At 43.7% G+C, this 17,905-nt stretch overlaps 1 protein-coding gene across 1 annotated transcript in view; it reads left to right on the forward strand.

Moving 5' to 3' along the window:
• Nucleotides 1-16,503, forward strand: part of stim2b (stromal interaction molecule 2b) — a 57,599-nt gene extending 41,096 nt beyond the window's left edge. Inside the window, exons 3-12 of the mRNA XM_004562687.6 lie at nucleotides 2,013-2,124; nucleotides 4,324-4,435; nucleotides 6,673-6,788; nucleotides 6,907-7,084; nucleotides 8,078-8,255; nucleotides 8,916-9,077; nucleotides 10,613-10,713; nucleotides 11,416-11,654; nucleotides 11,754-11,943; nucleotides 14,160-16,503. Of these exons, the coding sequence (XP_004562744.1) occupies nucleotides 2,013-2,124; nucleotides 4,324-4,435; nucleotides 6,673-6,788; nucleotides 6,907-7,084; nucleotides 8,078-8,255; nucleotides 8,916-9,077; nucleotides 10,613-10,713; nucleotides 11,416-11,654; nucleotides 11,754-11,943; nucleotides 14,160-14,775 (2,004 nt within the window). The 3' untranslated portion in view covers nucleotides 14,776-16,503. The remainder of the gene's footprint in view (nucleotides 1-2,012; nucleotides 2,125-4,323; nucleotides 4,436-6,672; nucleotides 6,789-6,906; nucleotides 7,085-8,077; nucleotides 8,256-8,915; nucleotides 9,078-10,612; nucleotides 10,714-11,415; nucleotides 11,655-11,753; nucleotides 11,944-14,159) is intronic.
• The last annotated feature ends 1,402 nt before the right edge of the window (nucleotides 16,504-17,905 follow it).

Here is a 17,905-nt window from a genome sequence, read left to right on the forward strand (position 1 = left end):
ATTCAATGTCAAACTCACGGCGCTCCTTCAGACTCTCTCAGCACGCTACAGAGATGCGTGAAAGTGCCAGTTGATTTTCGCGATGTATAGGCGCACACGGGAATCTGTCTGTGTCACACGTGCACATCGTTCAAGATGTGTCATTAAATGCTTTTAGGACTTCTTCAAAGGAACGCGCAGTCGAGCGGTAATGACAACAGCTGTCTTGGTGCGAGCACACGATATTTTTTCTAGTTGTTTTAGAGACTGGGTGTGCTGTTTTATCCTTATCAAGTCAGATGTGAAGCTCATTGATCTGTAATCATGATTCATAATTGTGTGAAATGTCAAAACACCCTCGGCTGCTGCTCAAACATTCAGTCCTATGTGATTAGAAGTACCATTGTCTGCTGCTGCTGCTGGTGGGGCAGTTTTGTGCTTCTTGCTCCGTCGTCAGGACGCTCTGAACCTGCGGTTCATTTTATTTACCTCAGACATGTACAGACAGTTTTTCTAGAATTGCGAACAGTATATTGAGCTCCCTGCAGATTACACCTAAGCTGAAAACTCAGGAACTTTTAATTCTACAGCTTGGGCATCTTTACTATTAATTGCATAAGCTTCTCTTTATCTGTCCCTTAACTGCAGTTAACTGCATCGAGGTGCAGACGTGTCTGTTCCTGCTGTTCTTAATCTAAACTTGATTGCATGCGTAAACAAAAAGGGTGTTTTTGCTTAACATACCTGCATAAAGTTAGATGCTTCTTTTATTAATTTTTAGATTTGAATAGAACCAGTAGCTTATGTTTTTATTATGTTGGGAAATAAAGAGTTAGGTGGGGATTGCAGGATTACTTTGATATTTGGTCATACTTTGCATCACATTAAGGCTTCCTAGGACAAATATTTGTACATGGAAAGGTACATGAATAATAACATGTCATTCATGCATTGCTCAGGTCGATTTTTTATCTTTTCAGAAACAGATTAAAAGGGACAAATCATGGCGAAATATAAACTAGAAAGAAAACCAAGTGTGTGTGTTCATTTGAAGAAAACTGGTTAGTGATTTTTCCGTTCAGGACATTTTCAGAGACTGTTTTTATTAGGTCAAAGCACTTATTAAATACTTATTATACATTCATTATTATAAACAGACCTTTTCTGTGACTTGTTTCCAACTTTTTTGATGCAAAACAGGCGATACACAAAAGACGGTGGACAAAAGAAGTGCACAGTCCTTCTGTTCCGTTACAAGATTTTAGGTGTTTGTCACATACAGATAGCTTGTAAATGTGTTGTTGTGGTTCTTGATATTGCCTTAAATCTATCAAAACAACTCTACACCTTATTCAAATGAGTCTAGGAAACACTCACAGCAATTTTTAGACGTCACGTTTGCAGGTAAGCATGATGCAATAGGACCGAGCTTTGCTGTGTGATATAAAAGGCTAATTACCTATCAGAAACAACGAGGTTTGAATTAGATGGCAGATCAGGTTTTACATCAATGCCAAGGCCACACACACATACAAATATTGTTCCAAGATGAGTGCTTTGAGGTGTTTTGTAGTCAGCCATGATCCTTGTTGATGCCACCGGTGTTCTGGCAATTCTTTGTGGGTTTGTTTGCTACAGCTCATACTCCACAGGGGCATTTTTTAGTTTTAGTCTACCAAAGGAGGACAGCTGGAAGCTGAAAGCACACACACAGGTGGAAGTGGCGCCTCTGCCATGGGTCTGTTTCTCCTTTCAAAGTCCTTAAAAGGAAGAAAGCTGAGCAAAAACAAAGTGTGTGTGTGTGTGTGTGATCCAAATCCAGACTTTTAGGCAAAGCCAACTCTCTGCGGCTCCCTCTGTCAAAACCACACATGGACATACAAAGACAAGCACAGCCATCTGCATCCCCCCTGGAGATCTTAGTGAAAAACACTTGTTTTAAAATGTTCTCTGCAAAAAACCTACAAATACATCCATCAGGATGATTCTGAAAATCTGTTGAAACTCACTTGTCTTTCTCTCTCTTTTCCTAGTTCATAATAGAAGATATGAAGCAGCAGCAAACCAACAAACACAGCAACCTGCACCGTGAAGACCAGCACATCACTGTGGAGGAGCTGTGGAGGGGCTGGAAAACCTCTGAAGGTAAAAAGCAAGCAGGTCGACTGAATTAATGTCATTAAAAACACAAAAATCTGCATAACTGTCCCGCATGAGATGGTTGGTACTTTGACACATGTAGGGAGGCTTGCTATAAGTGATACCTGTACTATAATTATAGTGGAGATAACAGGGAGTGAGCAGTTAAACAAGGAAGCACTTAAAAAAACAAACAACCTATTTATCGGGAAGACGATATATACCAGTTTCCTGCAGGGAAACAGGAAGACAGCCGGGGGGGGCAATCCCTAAACAAGTGTCTGTTTTTATAGCACTCAACAGTAGTCGTGCATGTTCACTCCTGGAGCTTCCTGTTTCAGAAATTCATTTAAATTCAATTCAGTTTAATGATATAGTGCCAAATCACAACAACAGAGAAAGCCCTAACAATCACATGACAACTGAGCAACATTTGGCGACAGTGGGAAGGAAAAACTCCCTTTAACAGGAAGGACTTGCTGCAGAACCAGGATCAGGGAAGGGCAGCCATCTGCCATCGTTGTGGATGAGGGGAGGGGGACAGGATAAAACACATCTATATTTATCCTTTATGTTTAATAAAAGCCTTATGCAAAGATTTTTTTAATCTCGAACCGAGTCTTGAAAAAGAAAGAAATTAAAAATATGCTGAAAGTAGATGACGGTGTACATAGGAATGAACTCCTCATCCCATGATGCATTGCAAATCGCAGATTCCACAGCAGCCTTCTTGGATTTAATCATTCTCATTTTTATGTATTGTATAATAACAGTTTTGAATACATGCTGTAGTTTGTGACGTCTGAAGTTTCAAGCTCACTAAGCAATCTGATGCTTGTGGGTTTAGTCGACAGTGACCTCCACCAGTTGGAGAAGTTGCTGTTTCAGTTTAGGAATGTGAGCAGTGTGGTTACGAATAAACCATGTTTTTGTTACAACATACTGTTGTTTCACAGCGTCGTAGCTAATACTCATAATCAAAACCGCTACGGAGAATGAAATGCTACTTCTACTATAGCAGCGCTGGTGCTTTATTTGGTAATATAATAATACCCAGAACCTTCTTCTTTTGAGATGACTGCGCTAAAGTCAAAAGTGACCTTAAACAACTTCATGATTCTCTGAGACGTCAGACGGACTTCTGCAAAAAGCCAGGACTGAAGGAGCGAACAAACATCTACTGACATTTACTCAAAGAAAACAAAGCGTGAGCTTTTACTCACTCTGCAGAACGTAGAGAAAGTGAAATGAGAGTTTAAGCAAACGCACTTCCATTCAAGAAACCCAGCTGAAATTCTGAGTCGTTTCAGTCATCCTTTATTTGTAATATTGTAATTATCAGGTTCTCAGGGGCAGTAGAAAAAAGTAACGATTTGCCTGATGAAATGTCCTTGTAAATGGCAAAGTGAAGCTGTGTTTACGCCACTGTGTCTCATCTCCTCTCTAATTCCTTTTTTATAACCCGTGACATATGTGGCTTATCTGCAACCACAGTCTGTCTTCCTCAGCTTGTTTGTGCCTGTTTGTTTATCACGCTGATGTATCTGTGCAGCTAACTGGGTTTTAGAACAAGTTCTTCACATGCACTCATGTTTGAAGCAAAAAATAAACTTCCTAGATTTATGTTGTTTGAATGCTTCATGGGTCTTGGTAAAATAAAATGTAGGTAAAGCCTGAAGCTTGGTGTCTTATCCTGAATCATTTTTCCCACCGTTACATCTCTTCATTTAGTCACCACAAACTTAGTGTGTGTACCAACATAACTCGGGGACTGGCTGCGGCCCAGAAAGTAGAGCCTCCTCCAGTCTGCATTTTGAGGTGTCCCAGGGAAAGGACACCGAACCCTAAAAAGTGCTGTAATCGCACTTCGAGTGCTCAATAAGAGTGGAAAGCTGTGCATTATAAATGCCAGTGTGTTTACCGTAACAGCAAAATGATGCAACGGCAATTAATCTCAACCTGGTAATGAAACATATACTCATTTACCCGTCACACAGGGAGGGTTTGTGTGCAACGAGTGCTTTTAACTTTGATGCTTAAACCTGCTTAAGACTGAGAGTGCTGTCGGGCTTTGGGGAATTTTGGAGGAATGCAGAGGAGCAGATAACGAGCAGTAAATCATCTTAGTTACTGATCTGTGTGTGTGTGCTTTCAAAGATAACAAAAACATCTTCATTTTTCTCCTCCCCTCTTTGTTTTTATCAGTCCACAACTGGACCACAGAGGACACGGTGTGGTGGCTGAAGGAGTCGGTGGAGCTACCGCAGTATGAGAAGAACTTCCGGGACTTCCGGATCACGGGGAACACTTTACCTCGGTCAGTACCGCACGACGCAATCAAACGTACCAGCTCTGCTTTTTTTTCTTTTCCTGGGGCAACAACATAACGACACAACATCTGTGGGAATTTGCAGTGTGACACATGTAAATGGAGTCTTTTCTTTTGTCATTTGCTTCTATTGAACACACTGTTTGTGCTACAGCATCTGAAAGCAGCCTTAGCTTTCATTAGTCTGTTCAATGCTGCCCACTGCTGGTTGTAAAAGGCAACACAGCCAATAATAGCACAACTTAAGAGCCCTTCTTTTGCTCTTGCATGAGAAAACTTTCCAAGGCTTGTAGGTTTTTTCTTTTCCAAGACAGGTCATGAAGTCAAACATGCAGCAGTACCCAAAGATCTATGAATGCTCTTGAACTCAGAGTGATGTCCCTGACTTCTCACGATCTGCTGTGAACCTAATCGTAGGTCGGTGGCTCAGTCTTTTAAAAGCGCTCCCAGGATATTAAAAATTCCCGCACGCAGCGCAGTGAAGATGAAATTTAATGAGCGTCGACATTACAGAAAAATATTCAGATGGACTGTGACTCACTGCACTCTGTATTTACGGCATGAGTAGACTGGAGGATGGTGGGTGGCAGGTTATTGAAGAGCTTCATGTTACGCCACAGAGCTTATAGGAGCTGACTCATGAAGTGATGTCACAGCGAGAGGGGTAGGGTTTCATCAGCCTGCCATGTTGTCTGCGCCGATTAAGATGGTGGTGGCGGCGGTGGTGTGAAGAAGGCGTCCTGGGAGACGTCGGTGTAGAGAAGGATTGAACTCTTTTTCTGTCACCACGTCGAGTGTGTTTGAGCTGAGAGTGTATCACTAACTCTGTTACACTCACAGGCTGCCTAAGAGATGCAAGTCACAAACTGGTTTCAGCGTTTTGGTTGCAAACATGTTGGTTTTTATGGAGCTAATGCTAGCTAGCTTTGTTAGTAATCTATAATCCATAAACTATAAGTAACGACAAATTAAACACACCATTATACAAGTCAGATAAATGCATTAAATGTTCCACCCAAACAGCTGCCCCCTGCCTGAGCCTGCCTCTGATGGAGGTTTCCTCCTGTTAAAATGGAGTTTTTCCTCCCCACTGTCGCCAAGTGCTGTATGGGGTATCGACTCATTGTTGGGGGTTTGGTTCTAATATTGTAGGGTCTTTACCTTAGTTTAAAGCACCTTTCAGTTCAGTTGAGTTTTTCTTATTTAGCTCCACATTCATGACAACAGCTGTCTCGAAGCACTTCATATATTAAAAAGAAATCCAAACAGTCAGATGCAGCACTTGGCGACAGTGGGAAGGAAAAACTCCATTTTTACAGGAAGGAAACTCTGATACAGCAAGTATCTGCTGCCCCGGCTTCAAAAAAGAGGGGAGGGGAGGGGCCCAAAGACACACTGCGACAGAGAGAGGCAGGGTTTAATAATTACAAGACGACCTTTAAGGTAACTGTTGTTGCGAAATGGAACTGAACCCTAACAGGCACCAGTAGTACAAACACAGATGTTGATTAGCTGCACATGCCCGTGTCAGCCCACCTGTCAATCGAAGCTATTTCTAACTCCAGTATCCAGATAAATTCAAACAAAAAGTTATAGACATAAAGGGAGGAAGCTATCTATGGAGGTCAAGGCTGTCTTGTTTATCTGGCTGTAAATATGCTTTTTAACATGGGGGTCTTATGGGGAAACAAGCTGGGCTAAGTGGCCAATAGATAAACTGCAGTTTTTTGCTGTTTTCGTGTTGTGTCTTCTCGTCTAGTGTGATGTTACTTAGCTGAGTCGTTGTTAGGAGCTGCTGTTGTAATGGGTAACGTTTGTGTTGTTAGGATGAGGTCATGTGAACTCAGAGTCATTGTAGTTTGTATTGATTTTATTTCATTTTTAATGTTTCTCTTCAGCTCAGTGTGGCTTTGGCTGTTCCTGTTGTTTAAAGCTGCTTGTGTAAGGTTTAGTTTTTATGCAGAGTGTGTTTGTGTGATGTTTAAGAACTGCAATGCAAACACAACTTCACACTCATGTGAACGCCCCGGTCTCAATAAACATGTGCATCACGTGTCCCTCTGATTGTATCGTTAATGTTGTGCAGATAACAAATTGACAAAGACTAAAACAAACAGCAATTCTTGTATGATGTTTAAAATGTGTTTTTTGCCACATCTAGTTTTAGTTCACTTTGAAAACTTTGTTTAGCATTCAGTCCTGTGTTTTCTTCTCCCCCGTTTTAGAATAGCGGCAAATGAACCGTCGTTTATGTCGATGCAGCTGAAGATATTAGACCAGCGGCATAAACAAAAACTAAACCTAAAGGCGCTCGATGCAGTGCTGTTCGGCCCCCCGCTACGTAAGTATAAAGCCGCGTGTCATCACACTTCATGAATATCAGTGGAAAATGAGCTTAAAGAAAATGTATGAATGCATGAATCCATCACTCTTTCTCCTGCTCGTCCTTCCCCGCACAGGTCCGCAACATAATTGGATGAAAGACTTCGTCCTGATGGTGTCCATTGTGATTGGTGTCGGGGGCTGCTGGTTTGCTTACGTGCAGAACAAGTCCAGCAAGGTGCACATCTCACAGATGATGAAGGATCTGGAGAGCTTGCAACATGCTGAGCAAAGCTTGTTAGACCTGCAGAGTCGGTAAGAGAGGGACGTGTATTAGACTTAGATGAAACACTGATTTAATGGTCACGTGCTGCCGCTCTCCTTTCACAGAGAACAGCAGCACGGTGGTGCAGCAGTTAGCAGTGACACCGCTATGGGCTGAGGCATGTTCTTCTATCTGTCCTGGCTTTGTATCACTTAAAGACTTGTTATCACTTGTTTTCATCATGCAATGACTTCAATACAACAACGATGTCACCTTAGTTGAACACCTTAACTATACCCTTAACTAATTAAAGCCTGAACCATGAAACAATTTTCAGAAAATCAGAGAGAAACATGAAGATGTACTTAATTCTTTGTCATCTAGAGCGGGTGAAATCCAAACTTTGTTTTTAAATCATGTAAAACTTAAACCGCCTACAGCAGCTATTCCCACAGGCAAGAGTGCTACGGCCCACTTAAAAACCAGAAAACCCCACGGAGAGCAGCCAAACTTCACTCTAATCAAAATACAGAAGAAAGTGATAAGTGATTTTATTCCAAAAACATAAACAACACAGGCTCTTGGCTATAAATTCCTAATGGTACCAAGTAATAGGCAAAGTTTTTTAAGGTCACCTGCTGCTGGGACACAAACTTCAATAGGAATCAGTCAATTTAGGTCCGAATAACGAGTAATATCACAAACTAACCACCTCCTGTTACCAGTTTTAATCCACTTTTTATATAAATAAATATTTTAAATATAGTGGATTTCTGTTATTACTTTGGCACACCTGCAGTACCAATGCGGTCCACCGTTGGGCTCCAGCTCACACTTTGGAATTCATTGCCCTACAGTACTTATAAAGTCCTTCTAAGCATACAAATACCCCTATTTCTTCTTCTTCAGTTGGCTGTGTTCTAACCTTCCATCCCAACCACACGAACCCTCTGCATCCCCTCCGTCACCACATCCACGACTTTCCTCTGTTCCCGTGTTCCCATGTTTCCGCCTCACCGTGTATCCTTCCCGTCCTCTTCCAGGCTCGAAAAGGCTCAAGAAGAGAACCGGACAGTTGCTGTGGAGAAGCAGAACCTCGAGCTGAAAATGAGGGATGAGATTGACGGGGCTAAGAAGGAGGCTCACAGGCTCCGAGAGCTGCGAGAGGGCGCCGAATGTGAGCTGAGCCGGCTCAAATATGCCGAGGAGGAGCTCGTACAGGTACGGCTCGTTGCCCCGGAGTCCTGCTCGCAAACAGATTTATTGTTAGTCAGAGTGAGGGAAACACAACCATAAAACTGCTCCTATTGGCTGTTGGCTACAATGTAATTTCAGATTCTATGGCGCCATAAGGAATATCCAGCGTATTCACATATACAACAGTCACATTTATTATCATTATGTAAATACTGAATTGTATATTCGATTCAGAGCATGAAATAAAGGGATAGAGGTGAAAATCTGGGACATCGCAATATGCGGATGTAAATGTATTCATTACTGTGGCGCAAACAACTTGAAATGAAAGGATTAATTTCATATTTTCCACATTAAATTTTCATTTCTTCCATAAAACACCTACTTTGCATATCCTCGAGATTGCCTCATTTCCCCTCACATGGAAATACAGCACCGATATATCTCTCTGTAATGAGTTCTCTCCGTGCAGGCGAGCCAGGATTGGGCTCATTTACACACGGCGAACGCAGGACTTAAACAGTAAATGGAGTTCATTTGAAATTCGCTGAACGCTAACCTTCGCTTACTGATGCGTTTGATCGATATCCTGTGGGAAAGGGTGCTTTCTTGTTTGTTTGTTTGTTTTGTTTTTTGGCAGCGAATCTGATTGGCCTCTCGCGTATCGCGCTCTTCCCCGTGTAGGTACGGAAAGCTCTGAAGCGAGCGGAGAAGGAGATGCAGTCGGAGCGCTCGGTGCCCGAAGCTCTTCAGAAGTGGCTCCAGCTCACGCACGAAGTGGAAGTTCAATACTACAACATCAAGAAGCAGAGCGCCGAAAATCAGCTGTGCGTCGCCAAAGACGAGGTAACCGGCTAACTTTTGATAGGTTATTGCCAAGGCTCAAAAGATTACACGAGAAGGACACGAGGTGCTGGACAGAGAGCAGAAGCTGCTGCTGTGAGGATGTGACCACTAAGCTCTCCAAAGGTTACGTGCTGTGATTTGGCATGATATCACACATCTCATGAAGTGTTAACGTTTGGAAATTACTAAAAGATCAGCACTGGCAGAGATTTTAAAACATTAAAAGAAGGTCTTGCTGCCTGTTTGGATTACTTAAAGGAATGATGTTGGGGAGAAAAAGCCATTTATATTATGGAACTGCAAATCTGACTGAGCAGGACACACTACTACTACTACTAAACTACTACCATTACACCAGGGGACTTTTGTATATCTCTTTATTACAGTGGCCCTGAGAGTTCAAATAGAAAGCACCAGCAATCAGAAAAAGCTAAAGGGGAAAAAAACGTGAAAGAAAACGTGTTTTTGGGGCGACAATAACCTGACGGACCAGCTGAGGAAGTGACAAGCTAACAGTAAACAGCTAATAGCAAACATGTATCTACAGTATTATATAAATCATGTGATTGAAGCGCATGCTAGCCCACAACAACACTAATGAATCCTCTGCTTCTTTTAAGCGTGTCTCAGTGCGATATGTCACATTCTGGTTTCTGTCAGTTCTACAGCTGATCCATCAAGTCACTGTGTCCCCAGAAACGCTTGCTAGCTATTTGCTTGTGGGTTTTTTGAGCTGCAGTGCATTTGACCTCTCAGGGCCACCGTACTTCATCTCAAGCACTGAAGTCTCAGCAGTGCGTTGAATCCTAGCAGGCGCGTAACTACTCTGTGATGTTTTGCCTGGTAAATAGTGAAGAAATAGGACCAAATGATTCAGCACGTTTTTCTTTGTCACCTGCGTCTGGCAGAAGCTCATAATGGACTGGAGCTGAAGATCCTCTCCATTAGATGCAAATAGACATCAGTGAATGAGTTTACATCAGCTACATTAATCTGGCTTACAGCAGAGAAAGATTTAGTGCAGTGATCAGCCTTTTTAGGTAAAGATGCTGTGTGTTTTTTTTTTGTTGTTGTTTCCACTCAATTTAACAAAAACTTGGGAGGGAGTTTATGTTCTATCATATTAGCTTCTCTTAATCGGCTTCCTGCTCTTTTTTCAGCTGCTTCCTTTAGCTTGTCTCATCCTATCCCCAACATCCTCCTCTGTCACAGCATCTCTCCTTCATTACATCCAGGAATCTCTTCTGTGGTCCGTTTTTGTCCATTTTATCCACTATCCCTGCGCTGCACATGTCCAAACCATCCCAGCCTTGCTTCTTTAACTTTACCTCCTCTGACTCACTGCTAAGAACAGAATTTGATGTAAATGTCATCTTTTTTTCTTTCTCACATGTCTGGGGTGTGTATTTACATCACATGGTGTATAAAGTCCTTTGAGATGATGGTTGTTCTGAACTATCAATATTAAAAAGAAAATTCAGCTTATGTGAAGCTGAAATTCCAGCCAAAGTAACTCTATGTTTTCCCCATTTCAGGCAGAGAAAATAAAAAAGAAGAGAGGTTCTGTGTTTGGGACTCTTCACGTAGCCCACAGCTCGTCACTGGATGAGGTGGACCACAAGATACTAGAAGCAAAGTAAGAAAGACAGACTCTAATGTGCAGATTACAATAAGAAATATCACCTGATATAGATTTATAAGGAGGCATTTATAACAGAGGTGCTGCACGCTTCATGACGTGATCATAAAGGTAATTCAACAGCTAAAAGTAAACACGGGAAGAGAGGATTTGTTTCAGCCAGGTGTGATCTGGCAGTCAGGAGTACAGACAGTCGGTGAGGCTTTCCGTGCCTTTTTACACCAACGACGACTTTATCCTTGGCAGCTTTGCTTTGTGTGGGGATTAAATACTTTTGTTTGAGCCATCAGAGCGCTCAATGCATTTAAGAAAAACAGCTCTACAGTGTCGAGTTCTTGCCTGCTTGTGTGTTTTTTGCTCGTTTTGTCTTTTTTACCACATAAAGCTTTTACGTTCATGGGTCGATAAACACAATGAGATGTATTTAATATATTCAGAGCTCTTGGAGAAGCTAGGTAGCGCCACTGAGGTAAACAATTCATCTGTGTTCAAAAGAGGAAGATCAAGCGTGAGAACAGAGCGAAAGTGTTAGACACAAGTTTAAATCCGTAAACCCTGATGGATCAAAGCAAAGTTGGCATCTTACTGAGTCTGACTGGGGAATGTTGATCGGTAATCTGAAGCAGAATAAGCTCAGTGTTTGCATGCTTTTCTAATTTAACTGAGTCTGATTTATTCATTCGTTCGTCTTCATATTAGGAAAGCCCTGTCGGAGGTAACGGCGTGCCTGAGGGAGCGGCTCCACCGCTGGCAGCAGATCGAGAAGCTCTGCGGCTTCCCTGTGGTCAATAATTCGGGTCTGCCGAGCCTGACCGCCAGCCTTTACTCAGACCACAGCTGGGTGGTGATGCCGCGAGTCTCAGTTCCGCCCTACCCCATCGCGGGAGGAGTGGACGACCTGGACGAGGACACGCCTCCCATCATTCCACAGTTCACAGGTGAGCGAGGCGGCAGAGCGCGCCGACGCTTTGTAGCCGCAAAAGTGGCACGGCATAAATATTGACGTCTCCGTTTGCCTCTCCTCGTTCGTCCTCCAGGGACTACGTTGATTCGGCCCGCACTGACACGCAACAGCAGCATGTGCCGTTCCCGCCGGAGCCTGCTGAGCTCCCCGCAGTCCTCGCTGATGTCTGCAGACCCAGACCTGCTGTCCATGGCGAGCTCGTCCCTCTCCTATCGCCCCGAGGCGGACGACGACGTTATCATGTTCAACTCTGAGCGAAGGGGGTATGTGTGGCGATGTGTTTGTGTGTGTGTAGTTTTTAGTTTGCAAAAGGACTCAAAAGAGAAACATTTTACAAACTTTCTTCATTCATTTTTAGCTCCTAAGAATAGGATTTCACGCGCTAAAGTTTCAAATACATACATTTCCTTCTGCTGTTAGTTGCCGTAGCACCTCTTTTCCGACCTCTGTTCAGCACCTCATTAAAATACCCCAGCTGCCCTGATCAGTCAGCGGGTCTAGCAAAATCTAGTTTGGTTATGTAACAACATCACAGCATTCAGCCCTTTGTTTGAACCACGGACAGACCAAGAGCAAAGGAGCGGCTCGGCCTCGCTGAAGTTTTCAGTGAAACTCGAGACATTTTCAGGATTATTTGTCTGTCAGCAAAATAACTCAGAACCTGTCCAGCTGCATTTAGAGAGACTTGATGGTAGAGGCTGAGCCTGACTGAAGGAAGAATACTTTACAGGAGTTTTAAACTTCTGTGTCAAATCTACGCTGTAGTTAGGTCGTAACCTAACACCTCTCACGTCCACCTGTTCAGTACTTGAGATTCCTCCTGTGGACTTTTGGCTGCTTTTGACCGGAGCGTTTGAATTTATCAGTGAGAGAATAACAATAATCACATTAATATAAGGAAAAACAATCATACTGTCAAATATAAAGACTCTCATATATTTGCTGAAATTATAAGAATGTACCAAAGAGGTAAACTTGAGGGGCAAGCATGAATGCTGGCAACAGTGTCGGCTACTTTCCTTCAGTTAGCCTCCACAAAGATTCACCACAGAAGTCAAAATGAGCCGTCAAACGTCTGTGGGATACAGAAAAGTTTGTTTGAACTGCAGATTATGTCCATAGACCTGGAAATGCTGAAATTGGTATTTTTTTGGTTCCAAATAGTGTTTAAAGTCTTAAAAGTTGCTGTTATTGTTTGTTTTGTTTTATAATTCAGAGCTCTCCCGTGGATATACAAGCCACATTAGCTGTGCAACATGCGAGCACCAGTGATTTTAGTAATGGATTTGGAGGGCAGCCAGAAGCACAACATTTGCTCTGTGTTCTCTGAGGCGGATACAGAGTTAGCAGTAGGGGCTCCAAAGAGCAAGTAACTGTGGCAGACTGTGAGGTACCGCCTTGTTTTATTTTATCAGGGCGTGCATGCTAGGTGCATGTGCTACGTAGTGATGCCGGTAGGTCACAGGACAAAAGCCTGGACTTCAAAATAAAGTGTTACAGGGAGTTCAAGTTCTATGTTTCCTGTGAGAGAGAATAAATCCCAGATGAGGACTGTGGAATTGTAACATCAAGGAAAGGAAATAATACACCAACATGTGATATCCCAGCAGACATTTCTACGCTGAATAACCGTCCTCAACATTTAGTTACGGCTGAAAAATGGTTCCAAAAGTTGAACTTGTGTCACAGACGTGGAGTCGAGGTACGTCTTAAACGGTGGCTGGACATCCCAGATAGAGACGGGCTGTGTTCAATAAATATTTTCTCTTATCTCTAACTGATAAAAGAATTAATAAAAAATAACAAGAAGGAAAAAAGTCACAACTCTTTAGTGACTCACTCTGACATTGTGGGTGCAGCATCTCTGTACAACCTCTTTCCCAGTAACACCAACTCGGCTCACCTGACTTGTCTTTTAGGGGTTTCCATTAGGTGGTAGTAGCTGGGAGCCAATAATCTGATTTATATTTCTCACTTTGTCAGAGACAGTTTGTAAGAGACCCGACCTTCACTCTGCACTCAAACAACGTCGACATCCGTCTGCGGTTCGGTTCTTGGGGTCTGAAACCCCCGACACCACCTGCTGTGGTGGTGACGGGGAGTTTCTATCATGTGCTGGGATGTTCACTTTAAATCTGGCAATAAATATTTGTCATTAGGAAAATGCAAAAATGCAAATAAAAGCGTCTGATCCAGGATCACAGAATGTTCTCAGGAGCGCCTTTCCTCAGATGATTTTAGCATCGCTGGAAGACGAGAGAGTGGATATTTAAGGCGATTCAGTGCCGTGTCGTCCGGTCGTAGAGCAGAGACAAAGACAATGAGTCCATCAGGTGATCAGGCAGCAGAGAGGGGAAGTGACTGAACATGGATGCAGGCGCATTTAGAGAAAGGCTAACTTTAAAATAGCACACATAGAAGATGTTTTTCAGTGTTGTTTATCAGTCTGTGACCAGCCTTGTCTGCTCTCCTTTAATAGGGAGGCGTCTCAGGAGGGCAGCTCCGACACAGACTCTCTGAGCTCAGTGGGCCGCAAGTCGCTGCACAACCCCTGCTCAGCGGCCTCGGAGATCCCCTACCGCAAGATCTCCCGCGAGGAGCTGCTGCTGTTCACCCAGACCGCAGAGCGCCCTGCATCCACCACCTCCACCACCCACACCAGCAGCAGCAGCAGCAGTCTCAGGGACACGCCTCCTCCTCTGCCTCCCACCCCGGCCACCACACCTTCAGGCCCGCCCTCCACCTCACCTTCCCCGGCCTTGGAGCACCATCAGTTTGCACAAAGAGGCTCGCCCGACCTCACCCGCATCGTACCCGAGTCCCAGAGCGGACCTCTGGGGAACGTCACCTCTCCGACGGGCAAGGGCATGTACAACGGCATCCTGGAGAAGTCCTACAGCTTCGGCCAGCTGCCGGCAAGCATGCTGCCTAATGTGGGGCGCCACCCGTCTCTTACCTCCCTGGACTCGGAGGGCCGGAGTCTGGGAAGGGATTACAAGCTCCAGAGCACGTCCTCCCAGGACTCCTGCGACAACGGAGAGAAAATCAGGCGCACGTCCTCTAAAATCAAAAACATATTTAAAAAGAAAAAATAAAACTTGAGTGTGTCTGTGTGTGTGTGAGTGAGAGAGAAAATCAAATCTTAAAAAGTTGTTTTAGCCCTAATATTAAAACAATGGACGTCACTGTAAGCTAAAACATTTCATTTTCTCTCTTAAGTTCTTCTTTTCGTCATCAAAGATGGAATGTAGCTCAGCCTGGGTGCCTTTAAACGCCTCCCCAGGCTGATAGCCTTATTTTTCAACAATGCTTTTTTATTTAGTCACTCACAGGGAAACCTGCAAAAGGTCAAGTCAGCGAAAAGGTCAAAGGTCATACTTGTTCACTGTCTTCTCTTAATTTTATCCCGAGTTTGAACCAAAAAGCCACTCATGTCAAAGGATGTAAAAGGTGCAGTCTGTGTATGTTTAGTGTTTCACTGTCGACGTTGAGCACAGAGGGAGAGAGAAGGGAGGGGGGGCTCGCTGTTCCTACCGGGACGCTCGCTTTCAGTGGCGACAGCGGCACACGAGCAAAGCCCGGAAAAAACAAAAGGTTGTGCAAACCATATTTCGTCCGATTCCTTTCTCACGCGCCCCGACTTACTTCTTTCCGATCAAATGATGAAATTGCATCTTGCAAAGTGTTCGAATCCTAAACGTGTACTTGACTAATTTCCTTTGATGGGGGGAAAAAACAAAAAAAATCCTGCTAAAAGTTTGTTGCACTACTGCTTTCCTGCTGTTCTTGGAAACAGCCGCTGCTCGCGGAGGACATTTGGAAATCGACACAGAGATGAGAAGAATGCACGGGCAGCTGCACTGAGGATGCAAGCGCATAATGCCAGAGCCAAAATTATGTGATCGGTCCCAGTGCCACTGTTTATGCTCGTCTCCGTATATATATATATATATATCCGTACTTTGTTTTCACTTTATTATGTTCTTACAAATGTTTTTAAGTGGATTAACGGTGGCGATGATTTGATCTTAATGAATATGCAGACTTAACTCACACCAGTCACTTTCCCTGTACTCTAGCCTCCCCGTTATTACTTGATTACCTGCTTCCTGTAGCCATAAATAAACGTTAAACGTACATTTCTGTTTCCAAACTTCTAGATTTTTGGTCAGATTGGCTTTAAACATTCATGCTGTATTTAAAGATGCACAAGACAGTCGCTATCAGCGTTCACAGACACTACACAGCGATGATCATCTGTTCAGGAGAACAAAAACAACGATAAAATAAGAGACTTTCTGATCTGGATCTGATCAGTACACCAGTCCCCGCCTCGCTCTCCCCACTACCCCCAACCGCCACCACCACACACTAAGCTCGAAGGTGACCCACGCAATACGGTCCCGCTCCTCACCTCTGGGCCCGCAACCGAGCGCACTGATGTCAAAGAGCTCCTGCTTCACACTGTGATTTCTGGCTTCTTCCCCTTCATCCCGGACCTGGCTGTCACTGCTGCAACTCCACTCGACCGGGCGCGTGCCTGCAAACGTGATGGGGTGGGTGTGGAGGAGGGCGATGCCACGCATGAGGTTGCGTCTCGAGTGTCAGCACGGCACAGTGAAGCGAGTGTTTTTAAATAAATATATGTTTGGAAGCTTGTGGACGAGGCAGCACACGATGAAGGAAGACAGGCCTGCGAGACGAGGAGGACACGAATGTTTACGAGACATTAGTTGTTTTTTTTGTTTTTTTGGAGAACATTTTCTGTGTGAATATTTGTATACGGTAGAAGAATTAATAAATAAATAAAAAAAATGGAGGCATCGGAGATGTTTCAGTGTCATGTTTGCAGCAGCGTTTCATGTCTCCCCTCACCCCCAATCGGACGTGGCAGATGGCTGCCCCTCCTTGTGCCTGGTTCTGCCAGAGGTTCCTTCCTGTTAAAAGGGAGTTTTTCTTTCCCACTGTCGCCAAAGTGCTTCCTCGTCTGATTGTAGTTGTAGGTTTTTTAATCTTACAATATACTGTTTTGAATTGGTGTTATATACATAAAACTTAACTGAGTCACACAAACACAGGAGAAAACCTAAAAATCCTACGCTGTCACTATAAATAATGGAGGTTTAAAGCTCCTGTTTTAAAAACAAGAGCAGATGGAACGAGCAGGCAGTGTTGCTGCTACCTGATCGAAGCACCTGGAGCTCAACAAGTAAGATTCTCACTTTCCATAATGATGGCTTTTGAGTTTTGAAATCATTTAATACAGATGATGAAGGTCAGGAAGGATGGCATCAGAGTTATTATAAGGCTGGGAATGTTTTTCTTGATCAGCTGATGGTTGAAATGATCAATTATCACCCCTCAGAAATCTTTGCTGAACTAAATCGCACCAGCATTTTGAAAGTCTTCAGCATAGATCTAAACCCACCCAGCTGAGCTAAAGGTTTGACTTGTGACTTCCCACAGGAATAAAACCTCCCTGATCCGGCTTTTTTGAAGCCCTACATCCTCCTCACAGCGGTACACAGAAGTGCGGGGTGGTGGGGGGAAATATCATTCTGACACTCCCATTTGTCTTGCGAGTCGGGAAACGGTGAAACACAGAAGAAAAGCATGCATGATTGCTTTATCAATATAAAGTGAACGTAATGAAACTTGCGTTGATGGTTCATCAATTTGGCACACCAGGAGAGGAGCGGGGACGTCTGCTGGTGATGAATGTGTTGTTTGGGTGCTACTGTACACAGAAACAAACCCCAGCCTTTCACACAGGCCTGCCTTTTCTTTCTTTCTTATTTTTTTAAGCCCCCGCCCGGTGGGATGCAGTTGCAGCTACACTCACATGGTGTCAGCAGAGCACCAGGAGAGAAAACCCTCAGGAGCCACTCCCTAACGGTGAAGTGTGAGTGTCAGTGCAGGCTGGTGAATGCTGTGAAGGACCAGAGTCAGGCTTGTTTCTTTTGTCAGATGGAGCACGCACAGAGAGACACAGAGGAAGCTCCAGACCCCATGAATGTGTTTTGATCTAACGGCTAATCTGATCATCTTTTAGTTCACTGTAATTTGGTATAGAAGATTGATTCTGCACTCACTCTGCGAAAATTGGCTTCCTATACGGATATAGTGCCAAATTACATTTCTTGTAATAAGTGTAGAAGCTAGATGCAGTTCAGAAGCTTCAAATTGCATGTTTGCAGTAAAGTATTACCCCTGTTCCAAAGGTGC

Source organism: Maylandia zebra, linkage group LG3, assembly GCF_041146795.1.
Source record: "Maylandia zebra isolate NMK-2024a linkage group LG3, Mzebra_GT3a, whole genome shotgun sequence".
Taxonomy (NCBI): domain Eukaryota; kingdom Metazoa; phylum Chordata; class Actinopteri; order Cichliformes; family Cichlidae; genus Maylandia; species Maylandia zebra.